The sequence below is a fragment of the Heptranchias perlo genome, chromosome 3 (genome assembly GCF_035084215.1).
Source record: "Heptranchias perlo isolate sHepPer1 chromosome 3, sHepPer1.hap1, whole genome shotgun sequence".
Classification (NCBI taxonomy): domain Eukaryota; kingdom Metazoa; phylum Chordata; class Chondrichthyes; order Hexanchiformes; family Hexanchidae; genus Heptranchias; species Heptranchias perlo.
The window spans coordinates 18,792,578-18,810,928 of NC_090327.1; the positions used below are offsets into that span (position 1 = coordinate 18,792,578).

Here is an 18,351-nt window from a genome sequence, read left to right on the forward strand (position 1 = left end):
CTACTGCACAGCCCTCATCTATCTTCTTGGTTACCCCTTCAAAAAACTCAATCAAATTCGTGAGACATGATTTTCCTCTCACAAAACCATGCTGACTGTTCCTAATCAGTCCCTGCCTCTCCAAATGCCCGTAGATCCTGTTTCTCAGAATACCCTCTAACAACTTACCCACTACAGATGTCAGGCTCACCGGTCTGTAGTTCCCAGGCTTTTCCCTGCCGCCCTTCTAAAACAAAGGCACAACATTTGCTACCCTCCAATCTTCAGGCACCTCACCTGTAGCGGTGGATGATTCAAATATCTCTGCTAGGGGACCCGCAATTTCCTCCCTAACCTCCCATAACGTCCTGGGATACATTTCATCAGGTCCCGGAGATTTATCTACCTTGATGCGCGTTAAGACTTCCAGCACCTCCCTCTCTGTAATATGTACACTCCTCCAGACATCACTATTTATTTCCCCAAGTTCCCTAACATCCATGCCTTTCTCAACCGTAAATACCGATGCGAAATATTCATTTAGGATCTCACCCATCTCTTGTGGTTCCGCACATAGATGACCTTGTTGATCCTTCAGAGGCCCTACTTTCTCCCTAGTTACTCTTTTGCCCTTTATGTATTTGTAGAAGCTCTTTGGATTCTCCTTTGCCTTATCTGCCAAAGCAATCTCATGTCCCCTTTTTGCCCTCCTGATTTCTCTCTTAACTCTACTCCGGCAATCTCTATACTCTTCAAGGGATCCACTTGATCCCAGCTGCCTATGCATGTCATATGCCTCCTTCTTCTTTCTGACTCGGGCCTCAATCTCCCGAGTCATCCAAGGTTCCCTACTTCTACCAGCCTTGCCCTTCACTTTATAAGGAATGTGCTTACCCTGAACCCTGGTTAACACATTTTTGAAGGACTCCCACTTACCAGACGTCCCTTTGCCTGCCAACAGACTCTCCCAATCAACTTCTGAAAGTTCCTGTCTAATACCATCAAAATTGGCCTTTCCCCAATTTAGAATTTTAACTTTTGGGCCAGACCTATCCTTCTCCATAGCTATCTTAAAACTAATGGAATTATGATCACTGGTCCCAAAGTGATCCCTCACTAACACTTCTGTCACCTGCCCTTCCTTATTTCCCAAGAGGAGGTCAAGTTTTGCCCCCTCTCTAGTCGGGCCATCCACATACTGAATGAGAAATTCCTCCTGAATACACTCAACAAATTTCTCTCCATCCAAGCCCCTAATGCTATGGCTGTCCCATAGCATGCACCCATCCCATGGTTAGCTATACAATTACAAAAAATACAATAGCGCTATCTGTGGCAGGAAGGAATTGCTTACTAAAGAGCAGCATTGGAGAGACATTGAATGGGTTCAATTCCTGGAAGTGGCAGGAACTGTCTGCTGTGAAATCCTTATTCAACCACTGCCATGTTACAGGAAGTCTGCCATAAATATGAACGCAGTTTTCTAATTCTGGTTCTGAGTCTAGCTTTATTAAAGTATAGCATGATGGCTGCCATGATGTGATTAACTGACCAATCATGCCATGGAACTTTTCTTTGTGAACACTATACCAGATAACAGTGACCTTTGAGGACTGAGATAACAGGGGTCGTTTTCTGACTTTATACTTCCATTTTCGAGCTTCACTGGCTGAAAAGGTATGTCATAAATTCCAGCACCCAGAAGAATCAGCCATGGGCTCCTGCACCTGATCACTATCCAAGAGTCCCTTCTGCAAGTGCGTGTGTATTGACACCAAGTGAGACAATCGGGTTCGACTGCAATGCCCTGTGTCCAAGTTGCCTGGTGACACTAATTATCAAGGTTCACTGATGACTAATAGCCACTTGGCTGAGATAACAGAAGGCACCTGGTGCCCATGCAATCATCATACCTAAGCAAGGAGCCAATGCATTCCTAATAAGAGAGGGGAGAGAAACGGCAAGGAAAAATAAACCTTATTCATAAAGCAATGTCCACTGGGAATTGCTCACCGCTGTCACATAATAGAAAATGCAGCTGAATTTTAACCATATATTTGCTCCAACTTGCGCTCTGGTACCTCATCATTCTTTACATGTGTTAGCAGCTTGCATGACCATGAAGGCATTACAAGTGAGACTGATCCTGTCCATACCCAATATCCTCACGAGTGGTGGCCATGGCTTAGTGGGTAGCACGCTCACCTATAAGTCAGAAGGTTGTGGGTTCAAGTCCCACTCCAGAGATTTAAGCACTAAATCTAGGCTGATGTTTCAATGTAGCATTGAGGGAGTCTGAGGTGCCATCTTTTGGATGAGGCCCCATCTGCCCTCTCAGGTGTATGTAAAAGATCACATGGCACTATTCTGAAGAAGAGTAGGGGAGTTCTCCCTGGTGTCCTGGCCAATATCTATTCCTCAACCAACATTACTTAAAAAACAAATTATCTGGTCATTATCATTATCATATTGCTGATTTGGCTGTCGCATTTCCTACACTACAACAGTGACTACACTTCAAAAGTACTTCATTGGCTGTAATGCACTTGGGGACATACTGCGGTTGTGAAAGGCGCTAATATAAATGAAAATCTGTCTTTCTTTCTTTTCCAATAGGTGCCAATGGATAGTGATCAGGAGTAGTGCTTTGTTTTATTTCCTCTCTCCAACCCAGAGGCACTGAGGCAAATTCAGCACATACCAGGGATCAGATCTGAGTCATTTACATGTGGATTTTGAAACCTAAAAAGAACTTTAACAGAAGATGAACACGTACCCGAAAGACAGAGTTTAGTAAATGCATTGCACATATGTACTTTAGGACTCAAGAGGATCTAATTGCATATAAATAGTTTTGTAAAGTTAAGATTTTTGCAACACAAGGACATAAATAATGGTTGTGTTGAGATACACTGATAAGTCATTTCATAATGTGTACTTGCACCAAAATGGTCACTAGTGCTAGGCTGGCTTTTCAAGGCTAAAGCACCAGCCACGTCTTGTGTCCTTTCATGCTCGTTGCTCTCTGTGTATCTTCCGAAGACGCTCAGTGATTACCTGCTACTTGCAGTTTCACAACAGTGTGCCTGGTTGGTGGTTCAGTGGTATAAGTAATGAGGCTGTGACAATAGCTACAGCTACTTAAATCACCAATGTTGTGAAACTGATTTAAATGCTGATTTTTAATTTCCACCGGTTGACCATTTTAAAATAGAACACAACTTTATAAAATGTTGCTTTTCCTATGATCTAAAATATTGTAACATGGTTTAATCTCTGAATGGCTGGAGTGCCCTAAAGGAGTACATGCTTTGCAATTTTGAAATAAATTGGATTTAAATGAAACACCTGATGTGACATCCACACTATAAGCATGACTGTTGAATGATTTTTTTTGGTCTGTTAGACCATAAGACCATAAGAAACAGGAGCAAGAGTCGGCCATTTGGCCCTTCAAGTCTGTTCCGCCATTCAATGAGATCATGGCTGATCTGATTTTTACCTCAACTCCACTTTCCCGCCTTTTCCCCATATCCTTTGACTCCCTTGCTGATCAAAAATTTGTCTAACTCAGCCTTGAATGTATTCAATGACTCAGCCTCCACAGCTTTTTGGGGTAAAGAATTCCAAAGATTCATGACCCTCTGTTTTCTCCCATCCCTTCTCTTGAAGGTATTGATTTGTTGCTAGGACACAGTTTCACAAGTGCTGAAGACCCTTTGGTCTTACCTCTCAAGTGTCCAGATTGAATGGACATGGTGCATTTACCAGAATGGTACCAGGGATGGAGGGACTTCAGTTATGTGGAGAGACGAGAGAAGCTCAGATTGTTCTCTTTGGAGCAGAGAAGGTTGAGGGGAGATTTAATAGAGATGTTCAAAATTATGAAGGGTTTTGATAAAGTAGATAGGGAGAAACTGTTTCCACTGGCAGGAGGGTCAGTAACCAGAGGACACAGATTTAAGATAATGGGCAAAAAAGCCAGGGGGAGATGAGGAGAATTTTGTTTCACGCAGCGAGTTGTTATGATCTGGAATGCACTGCCTGAAAGGGTGATGGAAGCAGATTCAATAATAACTTTCAAAAGGGAATTGGATAAATACTCAAAAAGGGAACATTTACAGGGCTTTTCAGAAAGAGCAGGGGTATGGGACTAATTGGATAGCTCGTTCAAAGAGCCGGCACAGGCAAGATGGGCCGAATGGCCTCCTTCTGAGTTGTAAGATTCTAAGATTCTATTTAAATGGCAGAAAACCTGCTGTCCTATTGAAGTCCAGAAAATCCCTGCATTTGGATAGTTAAAATAAACCAAACACCATCACTTCTGATTCTTGTTTATTCACTGAAAAAACAGCTTACTTGATGTTCTCTAGCTAATAGAAATGACTTTTTGATTTGACATTTATACTATTGATTAAACTTAAACTTCTCATCACAGCTCAGGCTGGGATGTTGTCGGGCCAAGGCTGAGCTGCCAGTGCTGCGATCAGAAAAGCAGGGCTGTACTGGGCTGGTAGAGATCGTGATGAAGACAATCACCACAGGCTAGATAACTCTTGGGTTAAGAGATCTCCTCTGTCTTTCTCTCAGCTGCAGGAACTGGTTCTGATCAGCATGAATCAGAACCACCTTCAGAGGGGGAGAGGAGTTCATTGGAAGTAAAAAGAGAGTGTGGAATTATTCTAAAGCGAAGGCAACAGTTATTATTCCTGAGACTGTCGATCTTGCTGAGCCAGTTTATGTGGTACCAGGGATGAGGGACTTCAGTTACGTGGAGAGACTGGAGAAGTTGGTATTGTTTTCCTTGGAGCAGAGAAGGTTAAGAGAAGATTTAACAGAGGTGTTCAAAATCATGTAAAGGTTTTGATAGAGTAAATAAGGAAAAACCGTTTCCATTGACATAAGGGCTGGTAACCAGAGGTTACAGATTTAAGGTAATTGACAAAAGAGCCAGAGGTGGGACGAGGAAACATTTTTTTATGCATCAAGTTGTTATGATCTGGAATACACTGTCTGAAAGAGTAGTGGGAGCACATTCAACAGCAATGTTGAAAAGGGAATAGTATAAACACTTGAAGTGGAGAAAATTGCAGGGCTATGGGGAAAGAGCAGGGAAGTGGGACTAATTGGATAGCTCTTTCAAAGAGCCAGCACAGGCACGAAGGGCCGAATGGCCTCCTTCTGTGTTGTATGATTTGATAGAAACAGCTGATTGGAGTCCCCTGTGCGGAGAATCATTTCACATTATGGTGCTTGTAACAATATCCATTATGACGAATGTTGTCTTTTACCTGTAGCCATAGTTTGTCAGAGAATGTTGTTTGCCCGTTGGCCATGCACTGGAATGTGGCGTTCTGCCCAGCGTTAACTTCTACGTTCTGCAGGCGTCGGAAATGGGGGGATTTGGCTGATAAGAAGAACAACAATAAATGTGTTTTTAGCAAGGTGGAAAAAATATACAGAGTTCATCATAGTGCACTTGTAATTTGTACAATACATCTGGAAATAAGTTAATTTACTGACTCATGGTACTCAAGAAGCTATTCTGTGAATTTAGATGCTGCCTATAATGCATTTTTTTCCTCCAAGATTTTATTATTCTCTGAAAAGTTAACTGTTTCTCTCTCCACAGATGCTGCCTGAACTGCTGATTGTTTCCAAAATTATCTCTTTTTATTTCAGATTTCCAGCTATCACAGACCTTCCCCATTGTTCTTTCCTCACCCCTCAACCCCCTCCCCAACCCAACCCACCCCCCTGCCTTTTCCCTGGCTCCGTACTTGATTAAAAACTGTTAATCTCTAACATCTTCCGAGTCTGATGAAAGGTCGTCGACCTGAAACTTTAACTCCGTTTTTCTCTCTCCATAGAGGCTGCCTGACCTGCCGAGTGTTTCCAGCATTTCTGTTTTTATTTCCGATTTCCAGCATCCGCAGTATTTTGCTTTTGTTTTATTATTCTCTCCCCTTTTCACGTGCAGTTCATTCACACAATAAAATACAGACACCAGCAATGGCAAGCAAAATACAGAATACAGTATCCAAGAAGAACTTTGTCTCAATTGTACACGTTATTTATTTATATTACAGCACAAGGGAGATGTGCCTATCTTTAAAGGCTAAGCTGTGATGTGAATGAGGTGAGGTACATACCTCGAGATGAACAATGACCTATGAGTATCTTTTTTTATTCGTTCATGGGATATGGGCGTCGCTGGCAAGGCCAGCATTTATTGCCCATCCCTAATTGCCCTTGAGAAGGTGGTGGTGAGCCGCCTTCTTGAACCCCTGCAGTCCGTGTGGTGAAGGTTCTCCCACAGTGCTGTTAGGAAGGGAGTTCCAGGATTTTGACCCAGCGACGATGAAGGAACGGCGATATATTTTCCAAGTCGGAATGGTGTTTGACTTGGAGGGGAACGTGCAGGTCGTGTTGTTCCCAAATGTCTGCTGCACTTGTCCTTCTAGGTGGTAGAGGTCGCGGGTTTGGGAGGTGCTGTCAAAGAAGCCTTGGCGAGTTGCTGCAGTGCGTCCTGTGGATGGTACACACTGCAGCCACGGTGCACCGGTGGTGAAGGGAGTGGATGTTTAAGGTGGTGGATGGGGTGCCAATCAAGTTGGTTGCTTTGTCCTGGATGGTGTCGAGCTTCTTGAGTGTTGTTGGAGCTGCACTCATCCAGGCAAGTGGAGAGTATTCCATCACACTCCTGACATGTGCCTTGCAGATGGTGGAAAGGCTTTGGGGAGTCAGGAGGTGAGTCACTCGCCACAGAATACCCAGCCTCTGACCTTCTCTTGTAGCCACAGTATTTATGTGGCTGGTCCAGTTAAGTTTCTCGTCAATGGTGAACCCCAGGATGTTGATGGTGGGGGATTCGGCGTTGGTAATGCCATTGAATGTCAAGGGGAGGTGGTTAGACTCTCTCTTGTTGTAGATGGTCATTGCCTGGCACTTGTCTGGTGCGAATGTTACTTGCCACTTATGAGCCCAAGCCTGGATGTTGTCCAGGTCTTGCTGCATGCGGGCTCGGGCTGCTTCATTATCTGAGGGGTTGCGAATGGAACTGAAGACTGTGCAATCATCAGCGAACATCCCCATTTCTGAGCTTATGATGGAGGGAAGGTCATTGATGAAGCAGCTGAAGATGGTTGGGCCTAGGACACTGCCCTGAGGAACTCCTGCAGCAATGTCCTGGGGCTGAGATGATTGGCCTCCAACAACCACTACCAAATTCTTTTGTGCGAGGTATGACTCCAGCCACTGGAGAGTTGACTTCAATTTTACTAGAGTTCCTTGGTGCCACACTCGGTCAAATGCTGCCTTGATGTCAAGGGCAGTCACTCTCACCTCACCTCTGGAATTCAGCTCTTTTGTCCATGTTTGGACCAAGGATGTAATGAGGTCTGGTGCCGAGTGGTCCTGGCCGAACGCAAACTGAGCATCGGTGAGCAGGTTATTGGCGAGTAAGTGCTGCTTGATAGCACAGTCGACGACACCTTCCATCACTTTGCTGATGATTGAGAGTAGACTGATGGGGCGGTAATTGTCCAGATTGGATTTGTCCTGCTTTTTGTGGACAGGACATATCTGGGCAATTTTCCACATTGTTGGGTAGATGCCAGTGTTGTAGCTGTACTGGAACAGTTTGGCTAGAGGCACAGCTAGTTGTGGAGCGCAAGTCTTCAGCCCTACAGCCGGAATGTTGTCGGGGCCCATAGCCTTTGCTGTATCCAGTGCACTCAGCTGTTTCTTGATATCACGTGGAGTGAATCGAATTGGCTGAAGACTGGCTTCAGTGATGGTGGGGATATCGGGAGGAGGCCGAAATGAATCATCCAGTCGGCACTTCTGGCTGAAGATGGTTGCAAACGCTTCAGCCTTGTCTTTTGCCCTCATGTGCTGGACTCCTCCATCATTGAGGATGGGGATGTTTACAGAGCCTCCTCCTCCTGTTAGTTGTTTAATTATCCACCACCATTCACGACTGGATGTGGCAGGACTGCAGAGCTTTGATCTGATCCATTGGTTATGCAATCACTTAGCTCTGTTGATAGCTTCCGCTGTTTAGTATGCGTGTAGTCCTGAGTTGTAGCTTCACCAGCTTGGGACCTCATTTTTAGGTACGCCTGGTGCTGCTCCTGGCATGCTCTTCTACACTCCTCATTGAACCAGGGTTGATCCCCTGGCTTGTTGGTAATGGTAGAGTGAGGAATATGCCGGGCCATGAGGTTACAGATTGTGCTGGAATACAATTCTGCTGCTGATGGCCCACAGCACCTCATGGATGCCCAGTTTTGAGCTGCTAGATCTGTTCTGAATCTATCCCATTTAGCACGGTGATAATGCCACACAACACGTTGGATGGAATCCTCACTGCGAAGATGGGACTTCGTCTCCACGAGGACTGTGCGGTGGTCACTCCTACCAATACTGTCATGGACAGATGCATTTGCGACAGGTAGATTGGTGAGGATGACGTCAAGTAAGTTTTTCCCTCGTGTTGGTTTGCTCACCACCTACCGCAGGCCCAGTCTGGCAGCTGTGTCCTTCAGGACTCGGCCAGCTCCATCAATAGTGGTGCTGCTGAGCCACCCTTGGTGACGGACAATGTAGTCCCCCACCCAGAGTACATTCTGTGCCCTTGCTACCCTCAGTGCTTCCTCCATATGGTGTTCAACATGGAGGAGAACTGATTCATCAGCTGAGGGAGGGCGGTAGGTGATAATCAGCAGGAGGTTTCCTTGCCCATGTTTAACCTGATGCCATCAGATTGCATGGGGTCTGGAGTCAATGTTGAGGACTCCCAGGGCCACTCCCTCCTGACTATACCGCCACCTCTGGTCGATCTGTCCTGCTGGTGGGACAGGATATACCCAGGGATGATGATGGAAGAGTCTGGGACGTTGGCTGAAAGGTATGATTCTGTGAGTATGGCTATGTCAGGCTGTTGCTTGACTGGTCTGTAGGACAGGTCTCCCAATTTTGGCCCAAGTCCCCACATGTTAGTGGGGAGGACTTTGCAGGGTCAACTGGGCTTGGTTTGCCTTTGTCGTGTCCGGTGCCTAGTGGTCCGTTGCCGGGTGATCCGTCCAGTTTTATTCTTAGTATGTGCTACTGTTTTATGAAGCTCTGTGCTAGGAGGATTAATTCGTAAATCTACCCTCAATAGAAAAACACATGAGGGCTGACTTGCCAATCCTGGTGGTGAAGGAGCGAGGCCAGAGAGCAGTGAGCTTAATGCTCGCTGACAAAACCCTAGGCCCACCTCACGGCATTTCCCAAGGCCAGCTTCATTGTGTATTCACAGTGAACTCCCAGCTAGGATTGGGTCTTCCAGCAGGAGCTTGCTGCTGTCACAAGAGGATAGAAGGTGAGGAAATAGGACACAGGTGCAGCTCTTAAAGGTTTCAGCTGATACTTAAAGGGGCTGCTTTATTATTTCCGGGGAAAAAAGCTTTAAATGGCAACGAGGCTGAGCACCTTCATTTTATGATGCTGGTTTTGGAGGGCGGTGCTTCTGGAAAGATTGCAGCAAAGGAGGGTTGGAAGGAAAGAAGGAAGGAAAGAAGGAAGGAAGGAAGGAAGGAAGGATGGGTGGAAGGGAAAAAAAATGAATGAATGAACAGGCTTGCATGTGTTCATTGGCTATAACATTTGTGACTCCAGGGTGCCCTCTCCACAGGAGAACTAAAAACTCTGCTTGATTGCCGATGTCAGATACAATGGGCTCGATATTGCCAGGGCTGCGGGTTCGCGGCGGGGGGGGGCTATTGGGCGCGTGTGTAACGCGCCCGGCGAAATCAGTCTGCCCCGCACGCAATCGCAGCCTAATTGGATCCACTTACCTGGTCTTCCGGGTTCCCCGCTGCTAATCTGCGCATTGGGCGGACTGCGCATGCGCAGTAAGGTCTGTCAGCTGGAGGAGCTCTATTTAAAGGGGCAGTCCTCCACTGACAGATGCTGCAACAAATAGGAAAAATTACAGCATGGAGCAGCCCAAGGGGGAGGCTGCTCCCAGGTTTAATGATGCCTCACTCCAGGTATCATTAGATGGGGTGAGGAGGAGGGGGAGGACAGAGATCTTCCCCCCGGCGGGCGGGAGGAAGCGGCCTGCCTCTGCCACCAGGAAGGCCTGGCTCGAGGTGGCAGAGAAGGTCACCTGCACCACCAACATATCGCCCACCTGCAAGCTGTGCAGGTGGATGTGTCACAGCACTGTGTTGTGGAGCTCCACGTGTCAGAGGTGGACGGCTTGGCCGGCGAGGCCGGTGATGCTGTTTGTCCTCCGAGGAGGTCATGACTGCAGCTACGGCGGCCCCCATCCAGAAGATGGACATCTGAGGGGGTCCGCAAGGTAGGTACCGGGGTAAGTGTGCAAGTTGGTGCATTTGATTGTCAGGAGGAGGGTGGTGGAGGCCAAACTTTGTCCCAAGTGACAGAGTGGCCTCCTGCAATGAGTGAGGGTCTCCCCCCCCACCTGTCAAATGGACCTTTGCAGCTGCCACAGGCTGATAGCTGCAACGCGTCCATTTCAACTGGGAGTGTTTCCCCCAGTACGGGAAACAGTCCCAGTTCTTTCTAAAATCCCACCCCTCCAGACATATTCCCTTAATCAGGGCTTTTAATGACCTGAAATAGCAATGTAAATAGTCTCAAGTGGCACCCCGCTGGCTTTAATTGCCTGCGGGAGTCCCACATGCAGGGGCTGCGTGCGCACGTCGGCGCGTCAGTGGGGAACCCGGAAGTGGGCGGGTTGGAGCCGGGCTCCTGACCCACTCCGGGATTCCCCGATTTTCGGAGCCCCCCCCGCCAGGAACGCACCCGATAGCGGGTGCAAAAATGGAGGCCAATAAATGTTGTGCCAAAGAATCAGGATTAAGGTGAATGGTTTCAAATGGTCTTTCAAGGTAAGACTAGCTCGTATTTCATAATACCAAGCCAATTATGCATCCCACAATGCATTTCCTGTAACCCAATCAAATACAGACTTAGCCTGCGTGCTAAATCTTTCTGAGCTTTGCATACCTGTCAATACTGCGGCAGGGTACAGATTGTCCCTGCCACTTCAAACTGCAACCTTTATTGCATTACCATTTGGAAAGATGAGCCCATAAAGCAGCTGTATAATATAATCTACTTACATGGCGCAAGTTCATTTGCTCACGCACAAGCTGGGATACAGGATGGACGATTGGGTGACCCTCTATGTGCACTCATACCTCCAACATCTCAACTGTACCGTGACACATAACAGGAGAGAGTAGTGTCAGACTAGGGGTGGAGACATTCAGTGGAATATCACAGGGATCAGCACTTCCACCCCTGTCATCTCTAATCTACATAAATACCTGGATCCTGAAAGAAATTATATGCTTCTCAAATGTTAAAATAAGTAAAAATGCTTCCACTTACAGAGCACCTCAACATCTCAAAGTACTTCGACACACAGTTTTGAAGTGGCTGTTGTCATGCAGTTAAAGGTGTCAGCCATTCTATACGAGTAACAGCCCACAGACAGCTGTGAAACGAATGACCAGTTAATCTGTTTTTTGCTGCTAGCGGTTGAGAGGATAACGTTGGCCAAAACAATGAGAAAATTCCCAACTCTTCTTCAGATATTGCTGTTACATCTTTAATGTCCACCTGAACAACAGTAACAGGCTCACAGGGCCTCAGTTTAACATCTAATCCAAAGGAAAATTCTTTCAACAATGATGAAATTCCCCGTTTGGAGTTGCCAATAACATGCTTGGTGGGCGCTGGGAATGCGTATTGCATAAGTTCGTATTACCAGCCCACAACTTTCCACGTGTACTTTAATGGATGGGAAATCATGGGTCGGGAGTGCGCAGTTTTGTGATATGCGCTCCTGGCATACACTGGGCATGGGCACATAGTACTTTTTACTGCTGACTCACAAAATTGTGGACTTAACAAATAATCTCACATAATGCCTCAATTCACCAACTATTCATGCATTTCTACCAAGCTTTTAACTTGACTGCTCTATATGCCAGATTTGGTTTTGCTGCCCAAATGAAGAGAGGAGCACTTAAACTATGAAGAGCCAAGTATGTGAAGCAAGTACACATCCATTTGAATGAATGTAAATTTGTTCCACACAGTCGACCAATACATAAATTATCAGGGGAAAACTTGAGAATTATCTATAATTTACTAAATATCAGCCAACACAGCATTCAGAAAGGGAACATCCTGCCCGACCAATCTCTGACTTTTTCTTGAGATGTTACCTCAAGTGGTCTGTGGTAAACCATACAATATGTTACACCTGGACTTCCAAAAAACTTTGCACAAAGCTCTGTTTGAAAAGTTGTTACATAATTCTGGAGATGAATAAGAAACTGACTGAAGGAGAGAAAGCATTGTGTGTCAGTTAAGGGGGTGAGGCTGGAGTTGGGGAAGTAATAAGTGGAGTACCCCATGGATTAGTGCTGGGACCTGTACTGTTTCCATTTTACTTCAATGACATGGGCTCAGATTTTCCTCTTTGGTAGAAACCCAACATAAAGTTGATGGGACAGGTTTTGTACCTGCTCAAAGTGGTGAATTTCCCAGGGACAGCCTGATTATCATATTTTTGTTGGACTTCCAGCAGGATTCCAGCATCCCAGAGGATGCCTGCCTCCTGGGAGAATATGGAATTCTCGGGCACTTGGAACAGTGGACTGGGCAGCTGAAGAGGAGAGCCGTTATAATTTTAAAATTCAACAACAACTTGCATTTATATAGCGCCTTTAATGTAGTAAAACATCCAAGGCGCTTCACCGGAGTGACTATCAAACACAATTTGACACTGAGCCACATAAGGAGATATTAGAACAAGTCGCCAAAAGCTTGGTCAAAGAGGTAGGTTTTAAGGAGCGCCTTAAAGGAGGAGAGGTAGAGAGGTGGAGAGGTTTAGGGAGGGAATTCCAGAGCTGAGGGCCTAGGCAGCTGAAGGCACGGCCACCAATGGTGGAGCGAAGAAAATCGGGGATGTGCAAGAGGCCAGAATTCTCAAGGGCAATTAGGGATGGGCAATAAATGCTGGCCTTGCCAGCGACACCCACATCCCATGAACGAATAAAAAAAAAATTGGAGGAGTGCAGAAATCTCGGAGGGTTGTAGGGCTGGAGGAGGTTACAGAGAGAGGGATGGGTGACGCCATGGAGGGGTTTGAAGATAAGGATGAGAATTTTAAAATCGAGGCGTTGCTGGACCGGGAGCCAATGTAGGTCATGGGGTGTGGGAGTGTAATCGACCATGATAGATTACACTGTTTTAGGGGTAGGGGGAGTTAAATTTGAAATCCCCTCCCACTCACCACAGCAGTATTGGATGCTGGTAACATTTGGAATCACATCGGTAGCGTGCCAAAAATATTAAACATTTTTGCCTGTGATGTATCATACTTTTTTCTTTCTGATGTGGCATGTACGGGGTTAAAACCCAGGTTCACTCACAGAAAATGAACCAGTTTGTTTTGTTACACAAATCCCCATGAACATAGAATTGGCCTAGATTATCCATTCAGCTTCTGCTGTCTCCGGGTGTAACTCGAGTGGATCAGAAAGTTCTTCGCAAACAGCTCGGCTCGGTCCCTGCTCACCCCGTCACATCTGGCATTCTCCATCAGAAATGATTAGGGCATATAATAAGTCTGCTCAAATGTGGGTGGGCATATTATAATTGCAGGGAAATGATATGAATATATCATAAGGCACATTCCCTGTCATTGTGCTTAGTGTCCTTGGCATCCAGTGTTGCTAAGCAGAATGGCAAGGGATATTTAAATTTCAAACTCTTCAAAAAGAGTTGTACTGATCACAGGGTGATTGAATAATCTCCCAGCCCTTGGCAAATTTTAAACAAATAACTCTGCCCTTCTTTAGCTGCCCCAGAGGCCGCTGGTCACACTACACTGGCCTCTGAAGCCTGCCACAACCATTTTCCATCTGCTCCTGGGTCGGCTTCTGGGCAAAACTGGGGAGTGCACCAAAATTATTTAAAATGACCCTGACCCTGAAACTCGGCTGGGGTCAGAGTCGCATCCATATTGCAAGCAAAAGTCCTGCCTTGTCACACTTCCATCGGTGTTACACTCAAGCAGAAGATCTAGTCTATGTCTGATCCGCTATCTGAGGGAGAGGCAAAGCTATTCAATGCAAATGCAAGCGTCCAGTCAGTTTTGTCAGCATATATGTTTGGTTGGTAGTTCTTTTTAATTTAAGAGCTATATATTTAAATTTGTTTTGCTTGGTCAAATTTTCAAAATTATTTCCCAGCATGCCTTATTCAAATTGGGTAGTCCATCTGAAGTGATCAAACAGACAAACAAAGACCAGAGAGACTCCGTGTATGGTCAGCACCAAACCATTGCTTAATATTCAGATACTTTGCATCCGGTCCAGGTAACATTGCAGATCAGTTTCCAAGGAAGAATAATTCATCTTATAACTACTGTCAAGTCTATTGCATCATTGTTTCTGTGCGCTTATCCATTTACTGTTTAATATGCATCATTTTGTATCATCAGAGAAGTAGTCTTAAGTTGTTGTAAGTTGAAGGAGTACATACACTGTAACAAACCTCTTGCGTAAATGATCATGTTTGTGTTGCAATAATTTGATTTGTGAAACCCTTGGAAGACATGAATGCAGCAAGGCTTTCAAGGCTTGAGTGGGTGGTCTGTTGTGATTAGGGTATGCATAAGATACAATGAAAGAGATGCAAGAGCTTGGGCATGGCTGAACAGAAACTGTGCAACAAGCTGACAGCAACACTTTGTGGCACGCAATCTTGGGACAACTATATCAGGGCTATGCAAGCTTTTGTCTTCGTGGGTCATGAAGGTGCATATTGTGTAGCCTTGGAGGTCACAGTTTAAATTCAAGTTCCTATTAATTAACCAATCAATCTTGGTGTTCTGACTTAGTATTTACCCACAATAGAATAATAGAATCATAGAATCATAGAAAGGTTACAGCACAGAAGGAGGCCATTCAACCCATCGAGTCGGCGCTGGTTCTATGCAAGAGCAATCCAGCTAGTCCTACTCACCCGCCCTATCACAGTAACCCTGCAAATTTTTTTCTTTTCAAGTACTTATCCAGTTCCCTTTTGAAGGCCATGATTGAATCTGCCTCCACCACTCCCTTGGGCAGTGCATTCCAGATCCTAACCACTCGCTGTGTAAAAAAGTTTTTCCTCATGTCATCTTTGGCTCTTTTGCCAATCACAAAGCGTCATGTCCTCTGGTTCTTGACGCTTCCGCCAATGGGAACAGTTTCTCTCTATCTACTCTGTCTCGACCCTTCATGATTTTCAATACCTCTATCAAACCTCCTTGCAACTGTCTCTGTTCCAAGGAAAACAACCCCCAGCCTCTCCAGTCTATCCACGAAACTAAAGTCCCTCATCCTTGGAATCATTCTAGTAAATCTCTTCTGCATCCTCTCTAAGGCCTTCACATCTTTCCTAAAGTGCTGTGCCCAGAATTGGACACAGTACTCCAGTTGTGGCCGAACCAGTGTTTTATAAAGTTTCATCATCATTTCCATATTTTTGTACTCTATGCCTCTATTTATAAAGCCCAGGATCCCATATGCTTTTTTAACCACTTTCTCAATCTGCCCTGCCACCTTCAACGATTTGTGTACATATACCCCCAGATCTCTCTGTTCCTTTACCCCTTTTAGAATTGTGTCCTTTAGTTTATATTGCCTCTCCTCATTTTTCTACCGAAATGCATTACCTCGCATTTTTCTGCGTTAAATTTCATCTGCCACGTGTCCGCCCATGCCACCAGCCTGTATATACCCTCTTGAAGTCTATCACTATCCTCCTCATTGTTCACTACCCTTCCAAGTTTTGTGTCATCTGCAAATTTGGAAATTGTGTCCTGTACACTTAAGTCCAAGTCATTTATATATATATATCAAGAAAAGCAGTGGTCCCAGCACTGACCCCTGGGGAACATCACTGTACACCTCCCTCCTGTTTGAAAAACAACCGTTCACCACTACTCTCTGCTTCCTATTACTTAGCCAATTCTGTATCCACGTTGCTACTGCCCCCTTTACTCCATGGGCCGCAATCTCGATGACAAGCCTAACATGCGGCACTTTATCAAACGCCCTTTGAAATTCCATATACAGCACATCAACTGCATTGCCCTCATCTACCCTCTCTGTTACCTCATCAAAAAACACCCCATTCCAAAGCTCTAGACAAACTAGTAAATAAGAAACATAAGCGCAAAAAGGACCTGAGTGGCTCAGGTTTCTTTAGGTCAAATTTGCCATTGCTCCAGGTTGAACACCCTGCTAAACCTAGCAGATAGATGGTGGTCTTTTCTTGCCAGCTTTCTTAAAGTGTGTCATCTTCTTCTACAATCTCTTCCCAGGTCAATGCAGTGTTAAGCCTGGTTGCCACTTCTTGACAGGTGTGGTGCATTTGCAACCTCTGGAAAGAATGCTCTGGAGTATCAATTTAAGGCAATGCTCCTCGCACCCACCTTGCTCAGCAGCATTTTCATTTCACCAGCCATCAAACAGGAGTTGGGTACTGCACCACTTGCCCACAGACTCTTTTTCTGGCCTCTACATTGTCTGTTCTCCCCACAGATGCTGACCAATCTTCAGATTGATTACAGCACTTTCTGCTTTGTTTCAGAAGTCAGCTCAATTATATTTTGATGTGGAGATGCCGGTGATGGACTGGGGTTGACAATTGTAAACAATTTTACAACACCAAGTTATAGTCCAGCAATTTTATTTTAAATTCACAAGCTTTCGGAGGCTACCTCCTTCCTCAGGTGAACGATGTGGAAACGATGTATTCATTTCCACATCGTTGACCTGAGGAAGGAGGTAGCCTCCGAAAGCTTGTGAATTTAAAATAAAATTGCTGGACTATAACTTGGTGTTGTAAAATTGTTTACAATTATATTTTGGCCGAGCTGTGCACTTGCTCTGCAGGGGTTTTGCCATTACCAGCGAACCCTGCGGAGAATCTGGCCCTATGTAGTAGAGGTGTCGATTTTGTATAACTATACTCAGCCTGAAGTTTTCCTTCAAAAGGAAGTATTTCAGCAGATTCTGCAGCCTCACCACAACGAGTTCATTTTCAACGGCTGAACGGAAGCAAGGATTTTACTCATCAATAATCACACTGCTGCTACAGGCGCTGTTTCAGTTGCAAAGCTTAAAAGGTACGATTGGATAGATAAACGGGAGAAATATAATCAGGTTTAACACATGTGATCCTCACCCCTGCAAACAAACAAGGTTGAAATAAATATTCAGTAATCTTACACAGGCGGTAGCTGCAATTCAGAATGTCACTGTGCTCACCTTCCTCCTTGCCCAAAATAATAAAGAAAGAAGCACTATTGGTTTGTGCTATGTTTTCCCTGAGCTGTCAAACCTGAGATATGACCTCCAGGCATACATAGCTACATCTGTTGGAAATTGGCAGCTGTTTCTGCATATGGATTGAAAATTAACAACATTCTTGGCCTCCAGACCAACCTGTCATCTCATTCTGGTTGTCACAACCAGTGACAATCCTGACATGCTAGCTGTCAGTGAAATTATTCTTAATGACCCAGGTAGTGAATGAGGCTGAATCCTTCGATAGCTTTGGTGGACCAAAGCACGAATGTTGGCACAGTTGTCCTATATTCTAAGGGTGGGTTTCAAACTCCTTTGCACAAGACTTGTAATCAAGCACTTTCAAGCCCTTTAGATTGGTGCTCCTCAAAGAGGTGCTTCTAGCAACAGTTTACCATCCACCTTCTGCTGATGATTTAATCTCCAAAATCCACCGTAAAAAAATTCATCATCTAGCTTCACCTGTAATCTTGTCTTTTTAAAAGCGATCACAAGAATTGGCAAAAGACAGACCATCCTGGCCGTGGCGATCTCTCCTTTGTATTACCCAACTGATTGCAGAGCTCAGATGCTGAGCTATATTGCCAGATCAGTAGAGTATAAGTCAAATAATGTTATGCCAAAGCTGTACAGTGCTCTGATTGATACACATGGAGTATTGTCTGCAGAAGTTCCGATCACCAAGGCATAAAAGAAATAGCCAAGCTCTGGAAGCGATGCTGAAGAAAGTCAGGAAGTTGATTCCTCATCCTTGTAAGGAGGCAAATAACAGGGGACCTTAGAGAAGGACCAAGATACTAAGTGAAACATAAAAGATTAATCCAGAGTACTACTTCAAGTTAAACCACAACTGACAGACGAGGGAATCCTCCTTGCACTCCGAACATGGTTCTCCGTGTCATGCGGACATGGCTAGGGCAGGGAACTCCCAGACCATGAGTTTCCTCAGCCCTAGAGTGGGATCAGTTGGATGCTGTGA

The 18,351-nt window shown here is 45.2% G+C and overlaps 1 protein-coding gene across 3 annotated transcripts in view; it reads right to left on the bottom strand.

Annotated features, from left to right (window-relative positions):
• Positions 1-18,351, bottom strand: part of LOC137310786 (receptor-type tyrosine-protein phosphatase mu-like) — a 797,377-nt gene that overhangs the window by 492,071 nt on the left and 286,955 nt on the right. For all 3 annotated transcript variants that reach the window (XM_067978407.1, XM_067978404.1, XM_067978408.1), the window contains exon 5: positions 5,271-5,386. In XM_067978407.1, coding sequence (XP_067834508.1) covers positions 5,271-5,386 — 116 coding nt within the window. The remainder of the gene's footprint in view (positions 1-5,270; positions 5,387-18,351) is intronic.